Source organism: Falco peregrinus, chromosome 5, assembly GCF_023634155.1.
Source record: "Falco peregrinus isolate bFalPer1 chromosome 5, bFalPer1.pri, whole genome shotgun sequence".
Taxonomy (NCBI): domain Eukaryota; kingdom Metazoa; phylum Chordata; class Aves; order Falconiformes; family Falconidae; genus Falco; species Falco peregrinus.
In genome coordinates this window covers 4,977,883-5,005,335 of record NC_073725.1, presented here as the reverse complement: position 1 = coordinate 5,005,335, position 27,453 = coordinate 4,977,883, and the positions used below count along the sequence as shown (strand labels likewise).

Here is a 27,453-nt window from a genome sequence, read left to right as displayed (position 1 = left end):
AATCAACCGTTTAACCTGTATCACTTCAAATCAACAACTTCATATAAACTTCATATCCACACTTGAAACAAAGCATAGAAAATGCAGTTTCAGACAATAAAACACAAACTGTAGAATAACAGTTTTAAGACTTTAAAAAGCACTCTATACTGAAGAAGCAGGCAGGAGAAAGTAAACCGCTTTGGAATCCTTGTTTAGCCCGTGCATTTCTCAAACTACTGGTTAAAAACCCCAAGGATTTCAGAATCCTATATACTAGATGTATATCTATCTATCCGTAGATTTCTATCATAGGCCCCAAAGGATTAAGCCATGAACTCTGCAGCAGGCTTACCCATATGACAAAGCTGGAGTCATGTGCCTAAGGAACAGGCAAGAGAAGCTAACTAAGCTCTGAAATTATCATTACCTGGTGCAAGGGAACCCACACACTAACAGGCGTATCAGGTTTTTCCTAGAGCCACAAATAGATGGTGACTGAATTCTGCCCAAACCCAGTAATAAAAAAAATCTCAACTCGACAAAGCTGTTACATGTAAAAAGGTAATTTATCATCAGTTTAGCCAATGCAATGTTTGACTGTAATTTTTTTACAATTACAAGTTTTGATTCATAATATAAATGGCTTTTGAAGCTACTGAGAAAACTTACAGTACTGATTTGTAAAACAGTATTGAAAAAACACCAAGCAGAGACTAAATTCTTTCATTTGCTCCTCAGCACACCATATGAGGGTTTCCAGGCCTACCCATCTTTTTTTCACCTTCTAAGAAAACATAGCTGGGCGACCTTAACTGTCTCAAGGTATCTAGGACTCTGCGAGTCCAGAGGAGGGGCACCAAGATGATCAGAGGCTGGAGCACCTCTCCTATGAAGACAGGCTGAGAGCTGGGGTTGTTCAGCCTGGAGAAGGCTCCAGGGAGACCTTACAGCAGCCTTCCAGTACCTGAAGGGGGCCTACAAGAAAGCTGGAGAGGACAGGCATGCAGTGATAGCACAAGGGGTGATGGCTTTAAATTGAAAGAGGGTAGATTTATAATGGCTATTAGGAAGAAATTCTTCGTTGTGAGGGTGACGAGACACTGTAACAAGTTGCCCAGAGCAGCTGTGGATGCCCCATCCCTGGCAGTGTTCAAGGCCAGGTTGGACGGGGCTTGGAGCAACCTGGTCTGGTGGAAGGTGTCCCTGCCCATGGCAGGGGGGCTGGAACTAGATGATCTTTTAAGGTCCCTTCCAACCTAAACCATTCTGTGATTCTATGACACCGACAGTAGTGTATTACAGGATTATTTTTTTTTTTTTAGTCAAAACTCTTCAGGAGAATTCTGAAACAAGCATGGCCATTGACATATGGAGAGGCACAGCTCAAGGCAAACTAGACCATGGTAGTCAAAACACAAATAAAAGAAGGTGTAAAGATGGAAGCAAGTGAAAAGAGGAATGGAAAAAAACCCAACTTTCTTCCTCCTGAGTTCCCTACCCCTTACTACTGCCCTTCTGAAGACATTCTCCAAGCAGCTGAGTATAGGACTCATTTTAAAATTCAATCTGAAACAGAAACAATTTTGTTTAAAGTGTATGACTTAAGCATCTTCATGAAAATATTCCACTTTAAAGGCAGTTATGCAAGTATTCTTCAGGTGATGCCCTGAAGAATAATTCCATCCAAACCACCGCTAGTTACACTATAGCTTGTACTAAGACCTGAAATTAAAACAAAGGCTGATACTGTCAACGCATGTCAAATATTTCATAGTACACCTGCAGGGGCCACTTGGCCTCGTGACCAACAGCCACACCTAAGCAGTATGGTTGCCATCTGTGACTTACGTACCAAAAGCACGTTCATTTCACAGGCCCTCCCTGACTAAAAAAACCCTGTGCCTTGGACACTGCTCACCAAAAAAATACAAAGAATCAAAGCCTGGTATTTGTCTGGTATTGTGATTACACAGTAGCAATGGGGTAATATTAATTGATCAATCTACCCCCCAAAAACCCTAACTTAAATATATTACAAATTGAGAGCTTAACATATCAAAAGTTCAGAAATAGCATACCATTTCAAAAGAGTCACAGCCTGTCAGTATAAAGGAAGAATATAAAACTATTTTATTGACCACTGTTCACCAGTATTTACAATAAAGTAAACAATATACAGTCTGATAACATTCAAATTACTACAAAGTTAGTTGTCACTTGGTCTTCTCGAGACCAAGTGATCCCAAATACTAAAAAGAATAACTCTACAGGTTTAAAGGGCTAGGGGCTTGGGTAAAGAAGATACATGCACATCAATAGTATAGAAGACTACAAAACATCTGTGAGTTTGTTTAAACATTCATTATGATTCTGTAATAACTATGGAAGTTTATGAACATTTTATAAAAGCTTTTACCTAATATGGAGGAAGTAGTAGTATCAAATGCTCTCTTGTGATAAATGAAACAAGTTGCAGAAAGCTTTTATTTACTTGCTGTTGATGCAAAACATACTACTTCAAAAAAATATCAAATTTAATTCTTGTTAGAATGTATGTTTCTCACATGGCTAACAAATCAAATTTCAGGTTTTAATATTCATATATATAAAAAAGCAATGCAAACAATTATTGTGCTTCATCTTCTGGGCATGAATGCCAAGTTAGTCGCTCTTCATAAAAAGCAATTACAATCTGAGGACACTTCACGTTTGCTTCTTTGGCCAGCACCAGATCTGCCTCATCAGAGTCTTTCCTGATGTAGAAGAGAGTGAGACTTATGAAAATGTGTAATAATTCAGTACATTTAGCAGCTCTTGGTAGGTCATAAGTTCTGAAAAGAACATCAGCTAGAAATCAGTTTTCAGTATACCTTTTGCTATAGCTACCAAGAATTTCCATGCTAATGGCGAGGTTTCATAGCTGCATCTTCCTTTCCTCTCCACATTTCTGTTTGAAAGGAAAATGCTATTCTCAAAGGGAACCATTTATACAGTTACCTATTGTTGTATGTAACAGAAGAAGTAAAACTTTGCTGATTTTGTCTTTCAAAGCATAATCAAAACTTCAAAGCGAGACTCCTTAATATCAACAGCATCAGTCTTAAGAGGCGGTACTTGGATCCAAATTGTATTTACTATTTATGCAAGTAACTTGCTTTATTTCATACTACTATTCTTGATGCTGTCTTGGGGTGATAAAACAATCATTCCAGTCCAGCATGCTTCAGATTCCATTTTAAAGCATATGCTGTCTTTACAAGTCAGTTTTGCGCATACATATTCACATCTGTGTTTGTTGCCTACAATCAATTATGAAAAATGAATCAACTGCAACTGAACTAACAAAAAAACCAGTTTATTTTTGTACGTTTCCTTTGTGTTTGATTTTTCCAATTATCTCTACAGAAATTCAAATAGTCACAATCTGTATTTTGCAACTCTTCCAAGTTTCACATAAAATTTATAGAGAATTTGAAAAGCCAGAAGGGAGGCAGAATTTTCCAAAGCACTAATCTTTAGCAGTCCAGGCATATCACATGACAAATCATTCTTCTCTCCATTCAGAAATTTGTGCCCTTCTTAAAGGCTGTGGAAAGCCACCTTTCTTCTCATCCTACCACCATAAGAAATCTGACCCCCAGCAAACGTTAATTCAATCTCTTGTATTCTCAACACTGGGAAAAGTACTGAGTTTATCCTGCTTGCTCACAGGCAAGAAGTCCTCTGTCAACACTGTAGCTAATGAAGCCACTCTTCACCCGCTCTCCCAATAACACAACCCTCTCCCCATCAATTTCACCTCTTACTAGCCCACAACAATAAACCTCTCCTTCATATTGTTTATTCTTCATCTCAGCCTCAGCTTCCTCCACTAGTTGCTTCCAATTCCACTTGGCTGCACCCAGAACAGCTGGCACTATGGCTGGTTAAATGGTTGGCTATGCAGCAACTGACTTATGCTTATTGAAACATGTAAAGCTGGATTTCTGCCTGCCATTCCCTCAGCAAGAACATTATAAAGATCCATATAAAGATCCAGCTTTTCCATACAAATGTCAATTTTTCCATATTTTATGAGAATTTACCTTTCAAATTTCTACTTCTCTAAAACTGAAGCTACAGAAACTGATCGAGTTTCGAAGCAACAGGGATTAAGTACTAACTGATTATAGAAGCCTTGTTTTTCTAACAATACAAGGTTAATAAGCAGGCTACCAGCTTCTCTGTCTTCTGAAATTAAGTCGTCTCATTAGCCTAAGTGCAACTGTCTGCCCCCCCTTAATATGGACACACGAACTGTGGATATAAGACTTACCATTTCATGAGAAACATAAGCTCTCCACTGCTATCCGTAGCCCCAATTATCCGCTCAGGATCAAGACCCCTTGCAAACCCTCTTGGTTTATCAACCTATTAAGTAAGTTAGAAGGCCGTTATCTAGTTTAAGATGAAATTCTATTCTGGCATTAGTGCTAGATACACGTATTCTTGTACATACATATATGTGTGTATTAGAACAAAAAAGTATAGCGTTACATAATTACAAAAGCTATCGTTACATATTATTGTTTAGAGATTACATTACTTTTTTCATGACTGATCTTCAGGCCAAATCATCTAGATGAAGAGTAATAATGAAGGATTTTACACCAATGTTTCTAGCATTTATTTCTGAAAACTCAATAGGTGAAACAAGTGGTCTAAAATCATTATAGAACATAAACACACAAGCATGGCCAGCAAAACCAACAAAAGCAGCAAAGCAAAAATGCATTCTGGAAGTGGGAAAGACACATCCTTTTCAGCAAAACAACAGCCCTGGGTTGGCTTAAACCATCTGTGAAACCGCCCCTGGGGAATACCTCAACTCTTCCCGGCTGCCTGAGATCCCATTGGTGGGAAGGAGTATCACTATTTCCTGTAATAGTTCCTCTAGCTTCACAATATTCTTTTTGAGACAGTGGCCACTACTGTACCAGATGAAGCCACACACCAGACTTTATACAGAAACTAAAATATTCTTTGTATTATTCATCAACTGTTCCTTCTGATGCCTCCCAACCTTTTTGACAGTAACCACACATCTAACAGCTGTCTTCGGTAAAGCACTGACTTTGCCAACCAGTTTAGTTTTCAAATTGCTAGTTTGAAAGTTTACAGCGACAAATGAACACAGTATTATACATCCATTATTTTATACTTACCAGCATTACATTTGTCAATTTTTTTTAATTTAAATTGTAGGAGAAACCCAGACCTTTTAAAAAAAAGTATGCTTTCTTCAGTGACCCTTTCTATTTCCTCTCCATCATATCTGGTCTTAATCCAAGTAACTGCCTGGTTTTCACATTTTGCCATCTTGCCACTCACCTATTCAAGATCATATACTAAATATGAAAGCCAAAGCAGAACTTCATCTTTGTTTCATGTTTATTCAGGAACCCTCTGCTTTAATACAAACTGACCACTTAATATCATTCATTAAGAACTCTTAACCAGTCTTAATTTCAATTATTCATTCAGTAAGCATCATGGGACAACGCAAAAACTTTTAGTCATCATGTCAATCAATCATCTTTTTCCAACTATTTGGACAGTCTTATTAAATACCATGGATTACCCTTTTCAAACCACAGTTCCAGATGCTGTGCAATTTTTACGGTTTTAAACTCGTGTTTGGTCTCATTCTCAAAGCCACAACAGGATTTTTGAGGGGATGGGGATAGAGAGGTGGGGAAGAGACACAGGAAAAAAAAAGCTTAGTACATGAATATATACTTACAGAGTCACGCTTTTTCTTTGATTTACTATCATCAGATTCGCTATCTGACAAAGATTTTCTTTTGGCACCATCTGTTTTCTCTTTACCAGCTTTCTGAGAGTTCAGAAAAGCTTCGATTAGCTCCGGACAATCTAAGTTTTCTTCAGGTTCCCATGTATTGTCAGCACTGAAACACATATTTATGTAAAATTAAGAATAAAAATGTAAAACTATCCACACGGCTCACCTTAAGCAAGGTAATTTTTTCTCGTTATGTAAGGCAGGTTTCTTAAACCTAAGGATGCTTATCTTGCCATCTTTAGTAACCTTCACGTACTGCATTTGATGACTGAATGAAGTACGCTCTGCTATTGTTGGAAAATAATGTTCTGAAACTGAAAATGCAGAATAAGCAGCTGTGTTAACTCCTGTGACCTATGTGGGATCACAAGAGTTCAAACAAGCAATCCCCACCCTACCAAAACCTACCTGTCCTTTTAAACTGACTCCCTATATCATGAACACTCAAGACTTACAGAGAACAGAATGTACACAACACTCACTACAAAGAGCGTGTATGTCTAGGCTTCTCTATACGAGGAATACTCTCAAAAAGCTGCCTCTGAGCACTGAGCTCAACTACACCTAGAACTTTCTTCCTCCTTCAGTTGACTACAGGAGGAGACAAAGGTTCCACATCCAGAGCTGGGCATTGCAAATATTCCAGTAAGTGCATTTTGTGAACTAAAATTTTAACAAGTCCATAAGTGTTCCCTACAACAACTAAGCACCTCATCAGAAGTCCTCATGCACAAATACTGCCACAGCATACTGCACAAGCAGGATGCCTACAAATTATTTTCAGTGACTAAAACGTATTTTCACAACTTCAAAACAGACCCTCAAATACTAAACACATTGCGTTTATGCACTCATCACTACACAAATTTCAGGTGCTAGAATGCAGTGTTGCAGTGCAATCACTTTGGGCGGAATCCAGCAATAATATCACTGCATATGTAACTACGTATATTCAAATGCTAGGTGCATCCCCTTTTTTCAGCTAGTAAAGCAGTCTGCCAGTGTCACAGAAGGGAGGGAGGAGGCACAAATATGTGCCTTCTTTATCAATCAACTTTTTAAGTAAACCGTAAGGTTTTCTTGTGCCTCCACAAGTCCTGGGAAAGAGATTCAAAAGCTACCTTTCAGGTATGCCTGATGAAGGTGACCATGCCACAGAACTCCTTATGCAAATTCATTTAATTTGAGAGCAGCTCCGAAAAGTGAGTAATAAGCAAACTATCTGCTTCAAATTCACACTTAAGAGCTGCCTACAGTTTAAATCCCTGCAAAATTTCTTACTCAGAAGTAACATTCATTCCACCACACATGTAACAACTGACAACTGTCAGTCTAGCTTACCTTGCTAGATATTTACACAAACTGAATCAAAGAACAGTGGCAAAAGAACAATCCTTTGTTAAACCTTTGGAACACTGTATATAGCACAAACACTGAACTGCGTATCTTCTATTTTGTTTTCATACTTTAGTGCCTGACTTGAAGATGCATTTATGGATGCCCTTCCCTTGAGGTTCTTTAAAATGTATCCACATCATCCAATCTCCTCTCTGCACAGTTATTTCAAATAAATGGTTAGTATTTAGCATTCTATCAGAAAAAAAAAAAAAAAGGTAATGCCTTACTCTGTAAATCCTTTCCACTTCAAGTAGTATTCCACCTTTCCATTTACAACACGTCTGTCCAGAACTTTCTCCACAACAAATTCTTCAGGCTCTGCCTCTTCAACCTTTTTACCTTTGCCATTCTGTTTCTTTCCCATTTTGTGCTAGAAAAGAAATTCAGAACGACATTATTCATTCTTCTGCTTTACACAGTTACTTCACTGGCCAAATCCAACTTTGCTCAGTAAACAGCGAAGAATCATGTACTTATTCACATTAAAACCAGAAGCTCAGCCTCCTTTTTACATTAGTGCATGTGGTCAGGTAACCTGAGCAAGACATGTTAAATGTTTTGGTTTTTTTCAGGTGCTTAATGAGAAACTCAACACCAGTTTTTAAAAAGGTGAAATATTTTTGTCCATACACTCACTGCCTCTACTTCCCTTATTAATTTAATTCTCAGTGCTACATGCTCAAAAACTTATGAAGCTTCTAAAAGTTAACTCTATGCCCGTGAAAAGGCAGAAGGCAAGAAACAGCATACAGCAGAAGTAAAGGAAAGTAATAAGGGAACCGTGAAAATGCATAAAATAGAAAAGGGATGGTACTCAACAAGGTGGTTACTACCTTTTCCAAAACAAAAAAAAACCAAACAACAAACCCAACCAACCAAAACAAACAAACGAAAAAAACCAAACCCAAACAAAAAAAAAAAAATCAAACCCAAATCAAACCAAAAAAGGAGAAGCTGATGGAAGCAAAGTTTATGATGTATTGCTAGAATAACCAAAATACTCAACAATAACCCATAACTATTGAAAAGGAAGCATGCTAGGACCATTCTGTTACTGCAGTCCCTTCTCATTCTTAGCCACGCACCAATGTTACTTACATTCAAACAGGTGTCACAAAGGTGCAAAAAATTAAGACAGCTACACTTAAAAGTACAGCACTTAACACGTAAATGAAATTTTGCTAACTTAAAAAACTTTATGTTTTAATTTTACATTTTATACTTCAAATAATATTCTAAGATCTTAAAAATAAATATTACATCCACATCATCCTCAAGGCATTCCCAGTTTAATAAGGCACAATTAAATAGTAATAGAAGGACACATTTCAGAATTTCCTTGTTTGTAATCTTCAAAAGGTTGTAACAAGCCCATCATGTTGTTGTGTAACATTTCTGGAGCACCAGCAGACCAAAAGCAGTTTGCTTGCCATTTTGGACTGCACCTTATAAGGAAATTGTTAAAGTGGCAGTCATAAACTAATGGAGGCAGTATTAAGCTCCTAAAACATAATAGTCATGCAGCACCCTAAATCAAGGTAGATAGAACTAATTCCTCATAATGCACTTCCTATAGAACAAGAAAACACACAAGCAAAAATCACAGGGCACCTCTACTTGCTTGCTGGCCTTTCTCTAGAATTCATTGGTGTTAGTTTGAGAATACTGCAAAACCATTCTGAAACTGACAAATTTTTAGACCTTCTAGAATTTTGTCCTGATGTGGTGAAAGGTAAAAAACCAGTATGTGTTAGACACAAGGAAAACTGCCTTCTTTCTGTAAACTGAAGATCTGAAGCTGATTCTTTCTTTCCAAAGCCCTGTCTGTCTTTGTGCCCCTTTTTTATAATTGATTTTTCCCTCTATCCCAAAATAGTTTTACTCTGGTTAGCAACCCACAAATTGAAGGTGCAAAACAAAGAGGAGGAAAACTTCAAGTTTCCCTTTCAAACAGCAAGTTGCTGTATATGATTGTATCTTCTGTGACATTGGTTTTGATTTGGAAGCATTGAAGAGTGATTATCTAAAACTGAGCATGTATTTCCAATTAGATTTTAGCTGCCTGCATATCCCAGGTCTGTTTTGACCACAGTATTCCTGTCTGAATAGTGTCAACTTAAGCACACTGGCTTTTTTTGCCTCCGCAAGAAAAAGAATGTAAGACTGAAATTGAAGGAAAATAAAAACATGAAGATGTCCAAGGCTTCTATGAAGGCAGTTTCTTTCAAGCAATGTAAGTGTGAAAAAGAGAAAGGGGCACACGATGAGGAAAACAAAAAAAGCAGAGGGGGGAAAAAAAAAAAAAGACTCACTATACTGTAGTAATGACATTATATTACTGGTGATGAGGCAAGCAGGATACAAGCGGGGAACATCTCCATCTGTGTTCTCTGTTGGACTAAAATTATTTGATTGAATGAAAGATTGTTTTCCGGTACTCTTTTCGGCTTCACTAATTCTTGTCACCACAAGATAAACGTTTTGGATTTCTGTATCACAGCAACAATTATTTTTTTTTTACTTTCTAAGACTTAAGTATCTATATAATCTTCCACAGAAGAAAATTAATGTCATGGGGGTCTGTATTTTTTCTTGAAGTGCAAGAAGAATTAACAAAATTGAGAATATGTTGCTTTTTGGTTTAAATATTAGCGTTTAATTATGTCTTGCGTGCATCAGGACTGCTTTCCAACCTATTAAAATAATGCTTTATTGTAGAGCCTGCAGAAATACTACTGAACATTTGTTAATAACCTGTACATTCTGAGATTACACAAGCCAATGTAAATCTCAGCCCACAAGTGAATTTGGTACCTGACCGAAGTTAAAGGGTACTAAAGGTCCACTAGACCCCTGAAGCTCCATTCTCTAAGGCTGCGTGTTAGAAACTGCAACCTGGGCACCTGACCACTGAATGCTCATCTGTGGCTCACTTCCTTCCCTGCATTCAGAAGTCACGTGTGACAGCTGCAGATCTGTGGATCACTCTTTCTTCGAGGGGCAAGATTAAAACAACTGATGTGACGCTGTGGTGAAGTGTTTTAACATACAAGAGGTAACAAAATCGGAATTACAGTTCCAGAGCTTTGCTATTCCTTAATACATTTAGATTTTGCATGCAAATACATAATGAAACAGAATTAGTTATGGTTCCCATGGGAACCATAACTGATTTTCCTGACCTGTGCAGCAAAATTCTCAACAACATCAAAAGATTAAAAATACTGCATTCACAGATTCTTTCCTCTCCCTGAGGCATCCCCTCCCCAGGCTGGCTAACCCCTTCTCTTCCTCAAATTAGGGAAACGCGGGCAATCAATTACTAACAGAAAGTTCAGACATTCACCTTGGTGAAATCTTTTTAAATAGTTTGTTATTGTACAATGTAAAGGAAGCACTCCATTGCACTTCTAAGCCAGGAGTTAATACTAAATTTATCTTGATACGGGTCAACCAGCAATCATTTCACTAACTTTAAGAACAGGCCTTTTGAGTGCATTATAGGCCAGTTGTTCTGCTATCCAAATTCTGAATTGAATACGTGTATTTTTGCTTTCTTTCCCACCTCAACCTCAGATGCATCTCATGCTATACTTCTTCAGTTCTGCCTTACATAAAACTATGTGTCATTATTAGCTGAACAGTAACCAGCCACCATCTGCCCTTAGAAGTCCCTATTTTAATGCCAAGCAAAGCTTTACAGGACTCGAGATCCATGAATACATCATTAAAATGGTCGAGGAGGGGCTGACATCAGATAATCTCTGCTCCTATGAAATTGAAAGAAACCATTGTTTGTTAAAAATAATTTCAAAAGGCATCTTAACTATGCCACATCATTTCCCAATAATGTTATTTTTCATCTGTAGAGACTCCTTTCCTCAGGCAATTAGTATTCCCCAAATACACTGGGAGAAATTAAATGGATATATGATTTGGATTTTATTTTTTACATATATGATGAATTACACTGTATGCTGAAAGTAGGATAAAAAAATCCTTAGTGTTTTCTACTGTAGAACAGACGAAATAGTGCGGAGTCCTTTAATGTTGTTTTTTTTCCCAACAAGTCTCTTTAGAAATGGCAGATTTATTAAAGCCAAAGCCAATGTCCTTTCTAGTAGCCTTACTTTCTGGATCTGAAATTTTGGTCAGAATAATGCTGGGGAGGGGAGATGTGGATGTATCTTTTAAATGGAGATGCCAAGTTATAAGTTTGAAGAAAAATATGTTGATTAAATCCTTATATACTTTAGGTGTGCATGAACTTACCAATGTAGTTTTATTGGAGGCCATTTTTATTGCAGACTTGCAGAGCTTTTACTAGAAAAATGCATGACAATTAAAAGGAAGTTTACATTACTCAAAGAAAGGCATCCCAATACAAACATGGTCCTTGTTCCAACCCCCATGTATTCACTGCATATAATATTTCTAACATGGATTAAATCCAGAACAAAAAGTAGGCTACTACTTTGTCTGGTATAACCCAGTAATGCACCATTATGCTAGCCAGGATAAACGATACTGACAAAGTGGTATATAGGGTCAAAAAAGGTTTTTCCCAAGGCCTTCTAAGGCATAGCAACGTTTCTAGGGAAAAGGGGGAGGACCATCAGGGATGCTTATTTCCTTACACCCAATAGAACAGGAGTTCAGATTCTAGCAGTTAATTGAGGTATACCTAGGTATATTAACTGTGAATCTGGTGGGGAGCAGCTACAGCTCTGTGGTGTAATAATGAGTCTCCCATTACCCTTACATCATAGTAAATGCTTATAAACAGCAAATATTTATCTTAATGCAACTATAACGTTGCCTTCTGATTCTGAAGTTTGCAAGAGTTAAAGTCCGAGAGCAATATTAACTCGACTAGGCTGTACATACTACACATTTAACCTGAGCAAATTATGTTGAACACAATCCATCCCCTTTCTCATGTCATTTCTCAAACTGAGCACCTCCTTAGGCATGTATTGTCCCCGCCCCACCGCAAACTATAGAACTGTTAGAATTCCCCATATGCCTCTGCAAGGCAAAAGAGAAAGTCCTTCCAAGGCCAGAAAACCTCCCCGTCTCGGCAATCCCGCCCAACTCTCCCCTGACACCAAGTGGGGTTTGGCATTCCCATAGGCGGTGGGGTAGGTGAGGTGGGAGAAGGGCAGGAGCTAGGGCCCCAGTGCAGAGGGGCTTCTCTCGTCCCCGTCGGAAAGGCAGGATAAAGGGAGAAAGAAACAATAATAAGAGCAACGAAACCCCCGTGCCACCCCCGCCGGAAAACAAGGGCAGCCCCGCGGAGGCCTGCTGGGGGAGGCTGCGCCTCGGGCCTGCGGTGGGCGCACGTGAGGCCGGCGGGGCCGCCCCGGGCGAGCTAACGGGACTGCCCCGGGGGGGGCGTGGGGCCGGCCCACCGCCCCAGCGCGAGGGCCCGAGGGAGGCGGCCTGCCGCTCCCGCCCCGGGCAAGCCCCCGCCGCCCGGCGGGCCCTGCGCGCCGCGCCCCCGCCGCCTCCCCCACCCCGCCACGTTTCCCCCGGCCCCGGCACACGCCGCCGCCGCCTCCTGGAGCGGGGACGCCCGGTGGCGGAGGCCGCCGCTCGGCGGCAGCGGGCTGGCTTTGTCTCCCGAGCGCGTCCGCCGCCGCGCGGGTGCCGCTGCCCCCGCCCCCAGCGCAGCCCTCCCTTCCCGCGGCGAAGCCCGCTGGCTCCGGGGCCCTCCCTCCCTCCCTCTCTCGTGCGGGCCGCGGCCCCCCGGCAGCCTGCTCCGCCCGTCACCCCCCGCCGCCAAGGAAGCGGCGGCGTACTGAAGGGGGGGGGGGGGGGGGGGCGCAGGCGGGCTGCGCCCCGCTTCCTCCCGCGGCGGCCCGCAGACGAGGCCCGCGCAGCGCTGCGCGGGGCGCAGAGGGAAGGGGGGGGGGTGGGGAAGGAGGCGGCTGCAGCAAGAGAAAGAGGGAGAGAGAGAAGGATACAGACTTCAATGGTGCCCAGCCGCTCGGGTCTCCCGTCTCCTCCTCACTCTCGCCCTGCGCGCACTGAGCAGCGGCGGCAACAGCGACATCTGAGGGGGGCTGAGGCGGGGGGTGGGGGAAGGGAGGGAGGGAGGGAGGGAGGGGGTGGGGAGCGGCTGGGCGGCAGCGCGGCGCAGGGCGGGCGCGGCGGCTGGCGGGGCTGGGCTGGCCGAGCACTGCGCGCCGGCGGCTGACGGGGCAGAGCGCACGACGCCGCCTACGCGCGAGCTGCAACCTCCTACCGTCGTCGCCGCCAGCACAGGAGGGGGGCCAAGACGTCTCTCCAACGGGGGGCTAGCGCAGGACCGCGTCAGGCGTCCAAAAGAAGGAAGATGCCTCGCGGCGACAGAGAAAGCGACTGGGTGAGCTGGGGGGAACGGGCCCGCGGCGCCCGGTAACTGCAGCCGCCATGATGGCCGCCGCCATGAGGGCGCGTTGGGCCAGAGCGGACGCCGCCCGCCGCGGAGCGGGGCCCTCAGTCGATGCGGGAGAGCGGCCCCGGCGAGCCCCGGGAGCGGGGAGGGTAGGCAGGAAGCGCTGGTGTGCGTTTGAAGCTCGATGCGGCGCGGCTGAGGGGGCCGTTTGGAACGCGGCCATTTCCCGCGTTGCGGCGGGGAGGCCTAGTCGTTAGCGAGGGCGCGGGGGGAGGGAAGCGGGCTCGGAAAGCAGGGGCGCGGGGGAGCTCGAAAACTCTTTATTAGTGGGGAAAAGGGCTTGGAGTTGACTGGGAGGCTTACGCTCTGGGCGAGGAACCGCGGGTGGACCTACGCTGGCTTTCCCTGAGAGCTGGGGCGGGGGGGGGGGGAGGGGGCGGGAAGAAAGGAGCAGCCCCATCGCCATTTCCCTGGCGCGCGGGGCGGCAGCACTCACCCTTTGTCGCGGTGCGTGCGGGGCCGGCTGAAGGGGGGGGGGGGGGGGGAAGGAAGGAAGATCAGAGCCGAGAGCCGCAGCGGGCGGCGCACGCGGTGTCAGCGGCGCAGGGTAGAGCGGAGCAGGCTGCGGCGGGGTCCGCTTCCCTCCGCTGGCTCCCGGGCCCCCGCGATGTGTCGGCGCTGGCGCCAAAATTTAGGTAGTTGCCGCTTTCCCCTGCCCGGGCGGAGGGGGAAGACGAGGCCCGGCTGCCAGTGACTGGGGGAGATTTCGGGGGGGCGCTCCGCACCGTGCTAGTACCACAGGTGGCCGGTGAGAGGTTGGGGGGGGGGGCGATACGAGGCCGCCTTCGGTTAATTATAACCCGTCGCTTTGACCGTTGCGCCTTCGGAGCCGTTCGGCAATTTCCGGAAAAAACGGCACTGTGCCAGTCGGTTCTCGAGGCTGGTTCGGCTCCGCTCGGGCACGTATTGCGTGTCTCTTTCGTTGTCGGAAATTGCCGAACGGGCTAGATAGTCGATGACTGCTGCGCCTTTTTCTCCGGAAATTGCCGAGCAGATCCCGAGCGCCGTTCTTCTCCGCTTCGGCAAATTCCGGAAGTTGCCGAAGCGAGTCGAATGGGCTTCCATTCCCCTTTCGGCTTTTTCCGGCGACTGTCGAAGCGGATAAGGTCGACGACGACGGCTCCTTCGGCTCATTTCGGAGACAGCCATTACTAACGGAGTTGATGACTTTTTATTACGTGATAAAAATACGTAGGGACGTTCTACCAAACTGCTGCCGCTTTGGAGATATTTAAGCTCCAGAATCGAGGGCGGTTGTTTGTTGGTTTGGTTTTTTTTTTTTTTAAACGAAAACCTCGGAAGCGAGCCGGGGCTGGAGAAGGAGGGCGCTAGCACTACGTGGAGCTGAATTTCAAATTACGTAACAGTTAAGGCAGCCATTACTGACCAGTTGTACGGTACTCTCAAGCAGGAATACGTAAACCATGAAGAATATGGTACGTGAAAAGGGAAAATTCAGAGTTTGCTTTTACGGAGGGTGGCGCGTTTGTGCGTAGGGAGTAAATTTTTTTCGGGTCTGGGCGTTACGAGCAGGCTTGAGCCCTCGTTGGCGCAGGTCTGGGTGCCGCCGCTGGGTCCCGGTCGTTGCGCCGCGGGTAGGGGGCCGATGTCTTCCCGCAGAGGAAGCGTTAGCGGGGAGGAAGGTTCTGGAAGCGGTGGTTGGGGCTAGCGCGCAGCCGAGAGGGGAGGCGGAAGCCGCAGTAGCCGTGCATGGCGGGTGGCGAGTTTTTAAATCACTTGACGTACCCGTTGGCCGAGCTGCAGTTAAGGTGGTGCAGGAGGAGGGGGCCGCAGGACCATGGAGGTCTGTCAGTCCGCGATCCGGCGGGGGGGGAGTCGCCTTTGCCCTGCGAGGTGCTGACCGGCCGGTGTGGCGCTGCTAGTAATGGCGGTGGCGAGGGGGAGGGGTAAAATGGCGGCGCCGAGACTCCCCAGTGCGTGAGGCTCTGAGGATCGCTCCGAGGGCGGGAAAGCGAGTGAGGCGGGAGGGCAGTAGGGGCTGCGAGGTGGGCAGGCAGGCAGCTGTAGTCGGCTAGGGGCTGCGGGGGCGGAGAAGAGCGCTTGCAAAGCTTTTCCTGGTACCGTGTGTGTAGCTGCACGCTGGGAGCGGTTTGCAGCGCTTGGTTTGTGTTTAGCCCGAGGGCCCGGGTGTTAATTATTTCCTCTGCCCTATCTGGGGTCGGTGCTTCCAGCAGCGCTTTCCTTCCCGCCGCATCGCTGCCCCTGGAGGTGACGGCTGCTTCTGGGCGCCATTTTCCGCTTCTAGCTGCGGGGGCCCCTGTGTTCCTGATAGCCGCCACATGGCGGAGCCGGCACGGGAACCGCTCCGCTCCTGATAACGGCGGGGGCGGGGGAGGGGGAGAACCAGGCTGTTGGATTGCAAAAGCCCCGTCGAGCGTATAGGGCCTAACTGGGCGCTTGGAGCGGCGGAAAGAGGGCGAGCCGGTAGCTTTCTAGTTTGGGACCAGTAAACCCAGCTTTGCGTTTGGCAGGCCTAGCCATGGAAGCTCAGAGATCCTTCTCGCTTGTGTCTGTTAACCATTTTTGTTACTCGCCTTCTCAACTCTGCAGAAGCCAGCGGTCAACTTGAGAGTATTTGTGCATGCATTATTGCTATATTAAACACATTTCCTTGCTCTGACCATGAATTTTCCAGCAAAGGCTATGTGTTTTGCAGTCCTTTGAAGTGCTGCTTTAAGCCTGTGAAAGAAGACTTAAAATAAGCACTGATGAAGATTCTACAGAGTTCATAAATATTTCCTATCACACTCCATTCCTGCTAGAGAGTGTACTATGGAAATCTTGAGAGAGGTTTTTCTTCCAGCTTTTATATTGTGAGCCTTGGCAGGAGTGGGTTCTGTGTGTGGGGGGGGGTGTTTCTACCAAATGAGGATTTTCATCGAGATTCTCAGAGGGACTGGAGAATCTATCATACATTTTACAGCTTCAGCATAAACTTCAGATGGTCAGAGCTCTGCTTAATGTTTAGTAGTAATGTGTGGTATGTGTGTCCTTTAAAAAACAAATGCAGTTGTTAGAACTAATAAGATCCCATTCTTGATTTTCATTTACATATTTGTAACTGATTTCAAAGGTAAACCTAAGGCTCACTGGAAAAATGCTGCCTGCCTACTAAATTTGCTTGATTCTCATAATAAGAATTCAAATGTGTGCACATGACAATCAGTTATATAGGGAAAAGTGTCTTTTGTGGGTCTATGAAACTGTAGTTAAGTAGTCCTTAATTTTCAAGCAACAAAACAGAAGTAATTTGAGGGGAGGATTTTTGTTTCAGCAGTATCATCTCTTAAAGTGACTTCTTGGCTAGCCTACTGAGATTTTAAATGATAGTATGGCTTGCAGCATACGACTTTTTGGTTTGTCTAGTATGCAGCATCCTTTCCTTTATTCCTTTTAAGAGATGAGGTGAAAGGAAACTTCACATGAGTTTGCTGCTTTTGAACTCTTATGTCTTATTTTCCTTGTCTGTATAAGGAGAAGACAGCACTGGCTTCCTCTGTATTCCTTGGAAGAAAAAATGAGAGATCCAACAGCAAGTGCCAAGTGTTTTTTTAAGAGACTGATTGTTCTCAAATACTGTATTTATTGGGGGGGGTTCTAATGTTTGACTTCCTTGTCAGGCTGCAGTATCTTAGGCTGGTAATAGTGATGTATTTTGAACAAAAACTGGTTCAGTACTAACTGCAGTAATTGTCTTAACTGTTACGTGCATCTAGATCCAGGCCTGCCTTGGACAAACTCGGAAGATGCGTTGGTCTACATGCAGATTGGCTTAATACTTTTTAAAGCATTTACACAGAACTATTTTGCTTATTTTTCAAATCGCATTGTTTGTTATTGTTCATCGTAATTTCCTTTTACATTTATCTTAATGTCCAGTGCATAGTTGTTCATGTTGCGTTTGTCAGTTATAGCTAACAATTCAGTGTTTTAAGATAAATACCACCCTGAAGAAAACACCAAACCAAACACCCAAGCAGATTTTCTTGTTTTTTACAATTAGTTAACAGTATAAAGCTGAAGTAATCATTGCATTTGCGTTCTGTTGTCCCTAGCAGGACAGATCTTTTTCAGACAACATTCTGAAATTTAAATTTTGTGGAAGAGGACTACCTTTTAGTACATTTTTTAAATCGTTGCTTTTTGACATGAAATTGTGAAATGTATGATCCAGTGATACTACTCTGTGTAGAAAATGGCAATTATGATCCCTGCTTAGTATAAAAAGTTAGTACGAAAGTGTTTTTAACTGGTAGAGGTTGGAAGGTTGTCCTTCCTGCTTTGGTATAATACCGCATGCAAACCAGTAAATGTAGTACCTTATTAGTGGTCCTGTGTTTTTTTTTCAACTATGTACTTGTCATCACAGCAGAAATTGCTGCTGAACAAGCGCAGTGGTAATTTCTCTGGAAGGTAATAGAACTAAGTCTTACTGAAAGCATAGTTTATATTAGTGGATACATATGGAAGTACATAGTATTCTCATTTCCAACTTAAAGGGAATCTACTTAGTTTTGGTATTGCTGCTGTTGAGGATGGGTAGGTTTACTGTTAATTCCAATGGTGCAGGATCCCAGATTGATTTTACAGATGCTCCAGCTTTCATTATTTTAATAATTAATGAGAAAACTTGAATCAGAGACCCATTTTAGAACATCTTTAGCTATATATTCATACATCATTATGCTTAATGCCTTGGATAAATAGCATCATAGTATTCATGTACAACAATTTGAGCCAGAATGGTTTATAAAAAATATATGTCATCTGGAATAGCATCAGACAGTATGAATGAATACATGTTATCTGTAATGAGAACTTTTTGATTTGTTTTTTTTTTCCTTTTCTTTAAAAAGCATATCTTACATAGAGGAATATTCTGGAAATCTTTGAGTGTGATCCCTTGTTCTTGATGTTTGGAGGGAGAGATGGAAAGAAGCACATTACTAGAATCTGTGTCATAAAAGTAGACCCATAGAATTGCGTAATTACTTGAATAGTGGTAGAACATTTAAAGAGGCAAGCCTAATTTTGAAAAATGTGTCTTACTGCAAGTTTTTAACAATTCAGAAAATGTTACTTAGGGTCTAATTATGCTGGTGCGGAAGGGGATAATGTTAGTTATGTTAATGTAATCTTTTCTGTGACAGAGGGAAAAGGAGCAGTTTCGCAAACTGTTTATTGGTGGCTTAAGCTTTGAAACAACAGAGGAAAGCTTGAGGAGTTACTATGAGCAATGGGGAAAGCTTACAGATTGTGTGGTAAGTTTGGCATACTCATGCACAATAATGGCATAGAATGTTTAGAAGTTGTAAACAGGCGGAGTTTTTCGGATAGCTTAATGAAAAGATGGAGTATTAAATTTTCTTAAGTGTACAGTTGGTTGATTTAAACCTGATTCAGTCCATTGAAGCATATGCACAGACTTTCCCTTGCAAGAACTCTTGAGCATTCACAGTTTCCTATAAAATCTTACAGATGAACTGTTTTCAACAGTTTAGCTTGGCTGTCATTGGCTGAAATGCATTAGAGAGTGCCTACAGAGAGCACTATTGTATCTGTGTAACCTTTGGCAGAAAGCTGATACAGTGGTAAGCCTCAGTAAAGCTGGAAAATGATGTCTTTCTGTGTGATGTTTTCAGAGAGTCATTTAGGTTGGAAAAGACCCTCAAGATCAAGTCCAACTGTTAACCTAACACTGCCAAGTCCACCACTGAAACATGCCCCTAAGCACCACATCTGTGTGCCTTTTAAGTACCTCCAGGGACAGTGACTCCTGCAGAAGTTCCTCCACTGATTTTGTTTTGGGAGCAGTAAATGCTATTTCATAACACCGAGTGACAACAATGGCTTGAATTTCTGTGATGCCAAGTAGTGCCATTCATGTACTTAACCAGCATAGCCTACTACTTCATTATAATATAGTATTTTGAGATCAATTTGAGTAAAATATAAGTTAAATTTACATGTCTCCTGTAAATATTGCTAGTGTTAACCTTAGGTGACAGAAAGAAATGGTTAAAATGTGTTTATTGTTTTTAGGTAATGAGGGATCCTGCAAGCAAAAGATCAAGGGGTTTTGGTTTTGTAACATTCTCCTCCATGGCTGAAGTTGATGCAGCCATGGCTGCAAGACCTCACACGATTGATGGAAGGGTGGTTGAGCCTAAGAGAGCTGTGGCTAGAGAGGTAAGTATGACTTTGAAAGCAGATACTTTTCGTGCTTTGAAAAAGGCATCTCTTGTTTTGGTCGGACAGTTCTGCTTTGTTCTTGTTCAAAACTGCCTGGGTTTAAATTCTCTAGTTAAAAGGATGTAGTTGGGGCGTTGTTTCCCACATTTTAGGTCTGTTATGTGACACTTACAGAAATGTTCCTTATTACAGTGAATTACTAAGTTACTCTGGTTGTGGAATTGTGTGTGCAAGGGACACAACTGGGGTCTGAAAATATTGTTATTGAAAACATGTTGAATGCCTGTAATTAGGCAAATTCCATCTAACTCTTGTCCAGAACAGTTACTGGTACTAAACCTCGAATTGTAAACTCTTGTCAGCCTCTCCTGACTATTCCCTGATAGTCTTAAAAGGTGTGTAACTTGAAGTGAATAAAAACAGAGAATGTAGTAGGGAAACTTTTTTCTAATGGTGGTGTACAAAATCATCTTAGGACGACTCTGGTTTTAGCCCCAGGCATACATGGTTTTAAACTTCAGGGTAGAAATTAGATGTGTGCACAGGGATGCACTACACTTGTAAACTTTGCAGCCAGGGTACTGTGGCACAAAGGTACTTGAGGAGCAAGTGCAGATGTAGTTTCTGTTTACCACATTGTGGGAGTTCTTGGAGGGTTTACCAGTTCAAGGACCCCAGGTATTTAGTGCATTTGGACTGACAAACGAATTGAATGAGTTGTCCCAGAAGTCAAGGGAAATAGAAATCTTAACCGCTAGTACCTCTCTTAGCCATCCCGGTTTTCTTCTGTTCCCTGCAGAATGCAGGGTTGGCTAGCCTTTGGGAAAAGGTAATTAAAGCAGCATACATGCATACTTTTGTACACACAAAGCTGTTGCTAAGCTTTAGGGTGAATCATTCTTGGCTAGTGCAGCAGCTTGGATATCATGCTCAAAGTGTAAAAAAACCCATGAATGTGGAGTTGTCTTCATATTTTGAATAGCAGTTAAAATGCATAGGTGTGGATATGCTGAGGTTGAAGGACCTTTGTTGTTGATAGGAGTGGAATGTGGGTTTCACTGCTTTTGAGGAAATGGGCGGAGAAAGCTGATAAGTCTTTGTTACAAAAATTGTGCTCTAGCTACTAAATTACTTGGTTATTAAATACTAGGCCGTTCTTTCAAACAGTTGATTTTATGTTTTGTCTAAATCTGTTTAAAGGCTTTTTACTTACTTCTATGCATTTCATAGCCGTTCTACCTGTATCTTCTTCTTCAAGTGCTTCTTAAGGCTTTGATGTAAAGGGAGGGAGGAAAAAACCTCCTAATTGCCCCATGTTATTTGCCTCCCAGAAGACCTGCCAAGCAAGGTTGCAGGGACATGCATTGTAAGAGGGTGCTTGAAAAATCTTAGTATTCCATTCCTGAAGTACTGCCAAAATACAGTGATTTGTGAAATTTTTCTTGGTGATAATTCAAAGGATTCTTTTAACAGGAATCTGGAAAACCTGGTGCTCATGTTACTGTGAAAAAACTATTTGTTGGTGGCATTAAAGAGGACACTGAAGAACACCACCTTCGTGACTATTTTGAGGAATACGGAAAAATTGACACTATTGAAATTATTACTGACAGGCAGTCTGGTAAAAAGAGAGGGTTTGGATTTGTTACATTTGATGACCATGATCCTGTGGATAAAATTGTATGTAAGTAAGCTTCATTTGACGCTTTCATTTGATAGTATTAAATTTAGCAGTCGGGGTAATTGTGTAAAGCTTAAACTAAGGAGATAATGAGATTAGGTATGTGCATGAGTATTTGCTATGTCATAGTTCCGGTGAATTGCATGGGAACATGTACTTAAAATAAGTACTGGCTTCTTTGCTTAAAAATGATATGTTTGGGGTGTTTTTAAATGATGTACAATATGTATTATTTGGGAAATTCCTTTTGGAAGCCTGCTATTCTTTCTTGTTGCCAGATCAGTACTTAAATGCTGATGGTATCTTACCTGATATGTTTACAGTGCAGAAGTATCACACCATCAATGGCCATAATGCAGAAGTAAGGAAAGCTCTCTCTAGACAGGAAATGCAGGAAGTTCAAAATTCTAGGAGTGGGAGAGGAGGTATGTACATGTAATGGTTAGCGGTTTGTTGTTGGCTTTTTGTTTGTTGGCTGGTTCTGTTTGCTTTCTGTGATCTCACTGCTTATAAATGTTAAATTGTTACAGGAAACTTCGGTTTTGGTGATGCTCGTGGAGGTGGTGGCAACTTTGGTCCAGGACCTGGCAGCAATTTCAGAGGGGGAGCTGGTAAGACAGGCATGTTTGTAGCATATTTTTTGTTACCTTATTTATACTGTCGTTCTGGTTCTGGGGAACTTTGTAAGATACTGCTGTTTAATATAAATGCAGCTGTAGCAGTTAAGAGCATTTGGGGGAAAAATAACTTGCAGACCTCTTCTGTAGTATACAAATGGATTATGTGGATAGTCCATAAAATAGAATTTATTTTCTTTCTTTTTTTAAAAAATAAGGATTTTATTAAAAGCCAAAATCAACTTAATTCTTTTAAGGAATTCAGAGATTTCTCCTCTGTAATTCTATGCATCGCTTGCCAGACCTTTACAGTGGAAGGGCTATGTGCAAAATTAAAACGGGGGTACCTTACTAGTGCAATAAAATGGAGATGTTAAGCAGTGATTGGATGTGTTATTCACATATATTTTTCTAAATTCAAATCTATGTATACTTAATAAATAATGTCTTGAGGTAGTTATCCTTAAAGTCATAGGGGTTTGCAAATTCAGTTAGTTTGCTAGAGGTGAATTGAACTTCTTTGGATTTTTTCTCCAATAGATGGCTATGGAAGTGGCCGTGGATTTGGTGATGGATATAATGGATATGGTGGAGGACCTGGAGGTTAGTTTACTTGGTGGTGGTGGTTGTTACTCCCGCATTCGTTTTTCATTTTTACATTCACTTGTCATTTGTAGAAAATATATAATTTCCACAGCCATTTTGTTTAAGAAGCACACATGGTTGTTGGCCCCTGTTAAACCTTTATATTGCAAATTCTGTGGTTATTTCTTGGGCAACTGTGCCCTGTTCTGTTTCTTGGATTTCCTGAAAAATCAAGATTTTAATTAAGCCTTTTGATTGAGGTTTTTAGGCAGTCTGACTAGTGGGTTTTGGTCACAGTTCAGTTAGGGTGGGAGTTAGCATGTGCCTCTAAAAACAGTGTTCATAAAAATTTCTTCACAAAACTACCCCTTTCTTCCCCTGTAGACTTCTAGACTGAAAAGTATCCTCTTATTCTCTAGAATTTGGTTGCCTTCTACATGGAAAAGTTTATTTTAAAAAGGATTGTATTGTCATAGGTGGCAACTTTGGTGGCAGTCCTGGTTATGGAGGAGGAAGAGGAGGATATGGTGGAGGAGGACCTGGATATGGCAACCAGGGTGGAGGCTATGGAGGTGGTTATGACAACTATGGAGGAGGTAACCTACTTGCTTGAAATTACCTAGTGTTTTAGTTGTAAATGAGTGCAAGTCATCCAAGACTGGGATGTGTGTGTGCAAATGTTATCTAAGGAAGCTCTTGTTTTCCAAAAAGCATGAAAAAGCAGTTTGTTGCACACACTATTGGAATATCTGTGTGATTTTGTACATTCAGCATTCTAATGATGAGATAACTTTGTGAGTCCTGTATGCGTTGTAGCTCACCTAGGTATTTCTCCACTTTTGCATTAATAATGCAGGCAATTACGGAAGTGGAAACTATAATGATTTTGGAAACTACAACCAACAACCTTCAAATTACGGTCCAATGAAGAGTGGAAATTTTGGTGGCAGCAGGAACATGGGGGGACCATATGGTGGAGGTATTGTATATGTTCTGGCCTGCCTTGGAGTTAGAGTGGGTGGGCTTCCGTCTTCTGGGAGGGTGGTAGGGAAGACAGGACCACGGGGTAACTGTTTTGTACTAAAAGAGGGTAGGTCAAGATTAGGTAGATGGAGGAAATTCTTCATGAGAGTGGTGGCACTGGAACAGGCTGCCCAGAGAAGTTGTGGATGCCCCATCCCTGGCAGTGTTCAAGGCCAGGCTGGATGGGGCTTTGAGCAACCTGGTCTAGTGGAAGGTGTCCTGCCCATGGCAGGGGGGCTGGAACTAGATGACCTTTAAAGGGCTCTTCTAATCCAAACCATTCCATGGTTCTGAGGTGGATGTGTAGAAATTGGGTAACTTCAGCAACAGAATGGACTGTAGTGCTCCTGCTCTTTCTGCAATTTGGCTACAATTTCTTATCTTAAGACTGTAAAGGTGAAATTATAAATGACAAGATCCTAACTTTTTTCCCCAGAATATTAGGAAATGTTTTGCAGTTTCCAGTTTGTAAAGATTTTGGCCAAGTTTTTAATGTTCTTTGCTATTGGCTTACTCCATTTGTAGGCAGTCTAGTTAAAAGTCCACTAAACTTGCTGGAATTTCTCTTTTTCACCCCCTTGTAGCGCTATTTTTTCCTGACACTTCCTGTTGTCTAAATGTAATTTAATACATCGTGTAGAACTCACAAAATTGAAACACGAAGCCCTTTCTTGTAAGGCTTAGCCTGCAGGTAAAGTCAGCCCTTGCAGGCTCAAGATGGTACAGTGCGTCAAATTACGCGTAACACTGTCGAATCTTCTAAGATTTCAGCATGTACTTCTTGTGGCGGTTTTTGGAAGTTGCTTAGATGAGGACACCAAAATGTTAAAATCTTTGTTGTATGTGCCATCTCTGGAAGTAAAGCAAATGTTAATCTTCATACAGAATCAAAAGCATTCCTAGATTTAAAAAGTTTACTGATGAAACTGTTCTGCTTCTTGTTTCTCTGCAATTGCAGGAAACTATGGTCCAGGGGGCAGTGGAGGAAGTGGTGGATATGGAGGGAGGAGCCGTTACTGAGTTTCTGCAAGCATGCCATGGGTAAGTATGTTTATAAGTGTTAAAATTGCAGTGATTCTTGAGAGTAGCTGCAGGAGTTAAAAGCTTTTTAGGATCATATTATCTTTCCTTTAAAAAATGGTTAGATGAATAATTTCATAACCTATTTTTTTACTCTTTACTTCTGTTGAAACAGGCTTCACTGTATAAATAGGAGAGGATGAGAGCCCAGAGGTAACAGAACAGCTTCAGGTTATCGAAATAACAATGTTAAGGAAACACTTATCTCAGTCATGCATAAATATGCAGTGATATGGCAGAAGACACCAGAGCAGATGCAGAGAGCCATTTTGTGAATGGATTTGGATTATTTAATAACATTACCTTACTGTGGAGGAAGGATTGTAAAAATGCCTTTGAGACAGTTTCTTAGCTTTTTAATTGTTGTTTCTTTCTAGTGGTCTTTGTAAGTGTAGAAGCATTCCTTTGATAATGTTAAATTTGTAAGTTTCAGGTGACATGTGAAACCTTTTTTAAGATTTTTCTCAAAGTTTTGAAAAGCTATTAGCCAGGATCATGGTGTAATAAGACATAACGTTTTCCTTTTAAAAATTTAAGTGCGTGTGTAGAGTTAAGAAGCTGTTGTACATTTATGATTTAATAAAATAATTCTAAAGGAAATATTGTGTAATTTTAGATTTTTTTTTTAATACTGTAAAATAAGGCAAGGAGTGGGTAGTATAAGGTCCCACAAATAATATAAAGCTATTGTTGTACGTGTAAAATTAAATGCTGGTCAGAAGAAAAGTATGTTGTTTGTAAATGATCAGGTTTAAAATATCTAGATAACTTAAGGGATATCTCTGCAAGGAGAAACACCTTTTTAGATCTTTTAGATGCTGCTTCTTCAATGGCAAGGAAAGGAAATATCCCCAGCGAGGTACTCTTCCAGGGACACAGGTCTAGTACAAGAGAAGTCTTGAAAACGTCACTAAGTTCAGCCAGTCTTAAAAAGCTGCGCTGTATTTCTGCAAAGCTTTAACCACAATAGTTTATAAGGATGCCAACGAAGGCTGAGGGTGTAGAGCAAAATAGTTCTAAGCTTCAGTTAAACTTCTTTAGGTAAGATCTTATTTACTTTTCCTTTCTTAATGTTCCAAAACCAAGAAATTAATATTGTATGACAGTATTCTTTCAGTATAGTGATTATCGTTATGTAGTTTAACATAGCAATGAATTAACAATTACCAATTGAAAAGAAATTTGTGAATCCTGTTTTTCTTGTATTATTAAATTTTTTACAAACAAATTTTTGTTAATTTCAGCTACTTAACATATTTTTTTCCTACTGGAATCTAGCTATGATATGAACCCTGGACAAGCATAGACTGCTGCCACTGTACACTGCTACAGTTGAACAAATGAGACCTGCAAGTGTCCATTAGTAAAGCTTTGCAAGGGTTCCATCCCTGGTGTTGGTAGTTAAAATGGTAGGTCACAAGTTAATTAAATCATACAACTTTATTTTTGCATCCTGCAACATTTTATTTTTTCTTGGGAGTCTATGCATTATGGTGGTTGCAAGGTAATGCAATGAAGGTAGTTCTGTGCTGTTGAAAATGAACTATGTTGTTGTGTGTCTTGTCTACTGTAATCTATTTTATATAACACGTTTCATCCTGAAGGTTCCCAAGTAACTGTAGACTGTTTACGTGTAAGGAAAAAAATTTCACCACAGAATACATCTGCCTCTGTGAAGGAATGTGTCGTCCATTCTTTTAACAACTGCATAAGCAGTTCTTTAGGAGGGGAAGTGAAAACTTCAAATGAAACTGCAGGTGGTATTTCATAAGTGTATACTGTAAATTACGTAAATTGGAATTTGGCTAGAATGTAGAGGTTTCCACCATTTTTTATAGTTCTTGCAGCTAATAAACCTTAGTGCCAAATTCAGTCAGCCTTACTCTCACTGCATTGAATGTTTGCACCTCAAATTAATGAAAATTCATCCAAGTAATGAGTTATTCAGAGTAAGGGTGGCATACTCTGCTAGATTTGGTTTTCAAATAAAAATCAACAAAACCCACAAAAAAAAAAGCAACCAAAAATAAGCCCTAATTTCAAAGTTCCGTTGCCTTTAAAAGGCTACCCACTGAAGAATGTGGACTCAGCTAACAAAAGTCCTGTTCCTTTTGTGTTAGACACACCAGTGAACTGCTTATACTTAAAAAAAAAAAAAAAAAAAAAATGGCTGAAGTTCCCCTATTGGTAATTTGGTTTAGACATATGTGATAAACTTCTTCAGATACACTTTTTTTTTCTTTGGCAGGAAGGTGCCATGCTGCAGGTAACTAATGAAGAAGTGGTCAACCACAGAAACGCTTCAAGAAATAAGAAATTCTGTATCATCAGAAAATAGTTGTTTTTGCTGCCTTCATTAAAAATCTAGAGGTTAAATGAATACTGATAAAACATCACAATTAGTACAGCTCCCTGTAATGCTGGGTTTTTTAAATTATAGTAATAATGTCTTGTAAACCTTTCGAATAAAATTCAGATTCCTTAGGAGAAACAAATCACTAATGTTAAAATAGCAAACATTCTGTGAGTAGAAAGTTTAACTACATATTTTTATAACTTTCATAGCTTTAAAATAAAGTATTTTTATACCAAA

The 27,453-nt window shown here is 41.6% G+C and overlaps 2 protein-coding genes across 16 annotated transcripts; one reads left to right on the top strand and one right to left on the bottom strand.

Moving 5' to 3' along the window:
- Positions 1-2,089: 2,089 nt before the first annotated feature.
- Positions 2,090-15,528, bottom strand: CBX3 (chromobox 3). Of its 7 annotated transcripts, none has more exons than XM_055805662.1 (6): positions 14,305-14,446; positions 11,495-11,545; positions 7,450-7,592; positions 5,765-5,930; positions 4,298-4,392; positions 2,090-2,735 (listed from the first exon to the last, which is right to left on the bottom strand). In XM_055805662.1, the coding sequence occupies exons 2-6, from the start codon at positions 11,516-11,518 to the stop codon at positions 2,609-2,611; spliced, it is 555 nt and encodes a 184-aa protein (XP_055661637.1). In that variant the 5' UTR covers positions 11,519-11,545; positions 14,305-14,446; the 3' UTR covers positions 2,090-2,608. The 7 variants fall into 7 exon arrangements, with proteins under 7 accessions (XP_055661637.1, XP_055661636.1, XP_055661635.1 ...); XM_055805661.1 differs by lacking the exon at positions 14,305-14,446 and adding an exon at positions 14,098-14,116; XM_055805660.1 differs by lacking the exon at positions 14,305-14,446 and adding an exon at positions 13,193-13,313.
- Positions 13,382-27,453, top strand: HNRNPA2B1 (heterogeneous nuclear ribonucleoprotein A2/B1). Of its 9 annotated transcripts, none has more exons than XR_008747409.1 (12): positions 13,382-13,589; positions 18,833-18,943; positions 19,725-19,871; positions 21,348-21,558; positions 21,879-21,980; positions 22,086-22,166; positions 22,713-22,775; positions 23,234-23,353; positions 23,614-23,736; positions 24,739-24,821; positions 26,139-26,269; positions 27,109-27,453. XR_008747409.1 is itself a non-coding variant. In XM_055805658.1 (11 exons), exons 1-10 carry the CDS (start codon positions 13,560-13,562, stop codon positions 24,798-24,800), a joined length of 1,050 nt encoding a protein of 349 aa, XP_055661633.1. In that variant the 5' UTR covers positions 13,382-13,559; the 3' UTR covers positions 24,801-24,821; positions 27,109-27,453. The 9 variants fall into 9 exon arrangements, 7 of the variants coding, with proteins under 7 accessions (XP_055661633.1, XP_055661630.1, XP_055661632.1 ...); XR_008747408.1 differs by having other exon boundaries at positions 22,086-22,175; XM_055805658.1 differs by lacking the exon at positions 26,139-26,269.

What these genes read in the sequence shown, in the direction of transcription:
- CBX3 (XM_055805662.1), bottom strand. Translation starts at nt 11,518, where the DNA reads ATGGCCTCCAATAAAACTACATTG. An exon ending in CCTCCAATAAAACTACATTG is followed by an intron (nt 7,593 to 11,494) that starts GTAAGTTCATGC and finishes TTTCTTTTCTAG; the next exon opens with CACAAAATGGGAAAGAAACA. An exon ending in AAGTGGAAAGGATTTACAGA is followed by an intron (nt 5,931 to 7,449) that starts GTAAGGCATTAC and finishes TATGTGTTTCAG; the next exon opens with TGCTGACAATACATGGGAAC.
- HNRNPA2B1 (XM_055805655.1), top strand. Translation starts at nt 13,560, where the DNA reads ATGCCTCGCGGCGACAGAGAAAGCGACTGG. An exon ending in TTCTAGGAGTGGGAGAGGAG is followed by an intron (nt 21,981 to 22,085) that starts GTATGTACATGT and finishes AAATTGTTACAG; the next exon opens with GAAACTTCGGTTTTGGTGAT. An exon ending in TTATGACAACTATGGAGGAG is followed by an intron (nt 23,354 to 23,613) that starts GTAACCTACTTG and finishes TTAATAATGCAG; the next exon opens with GCAATTACGGAAGTGGAAAC.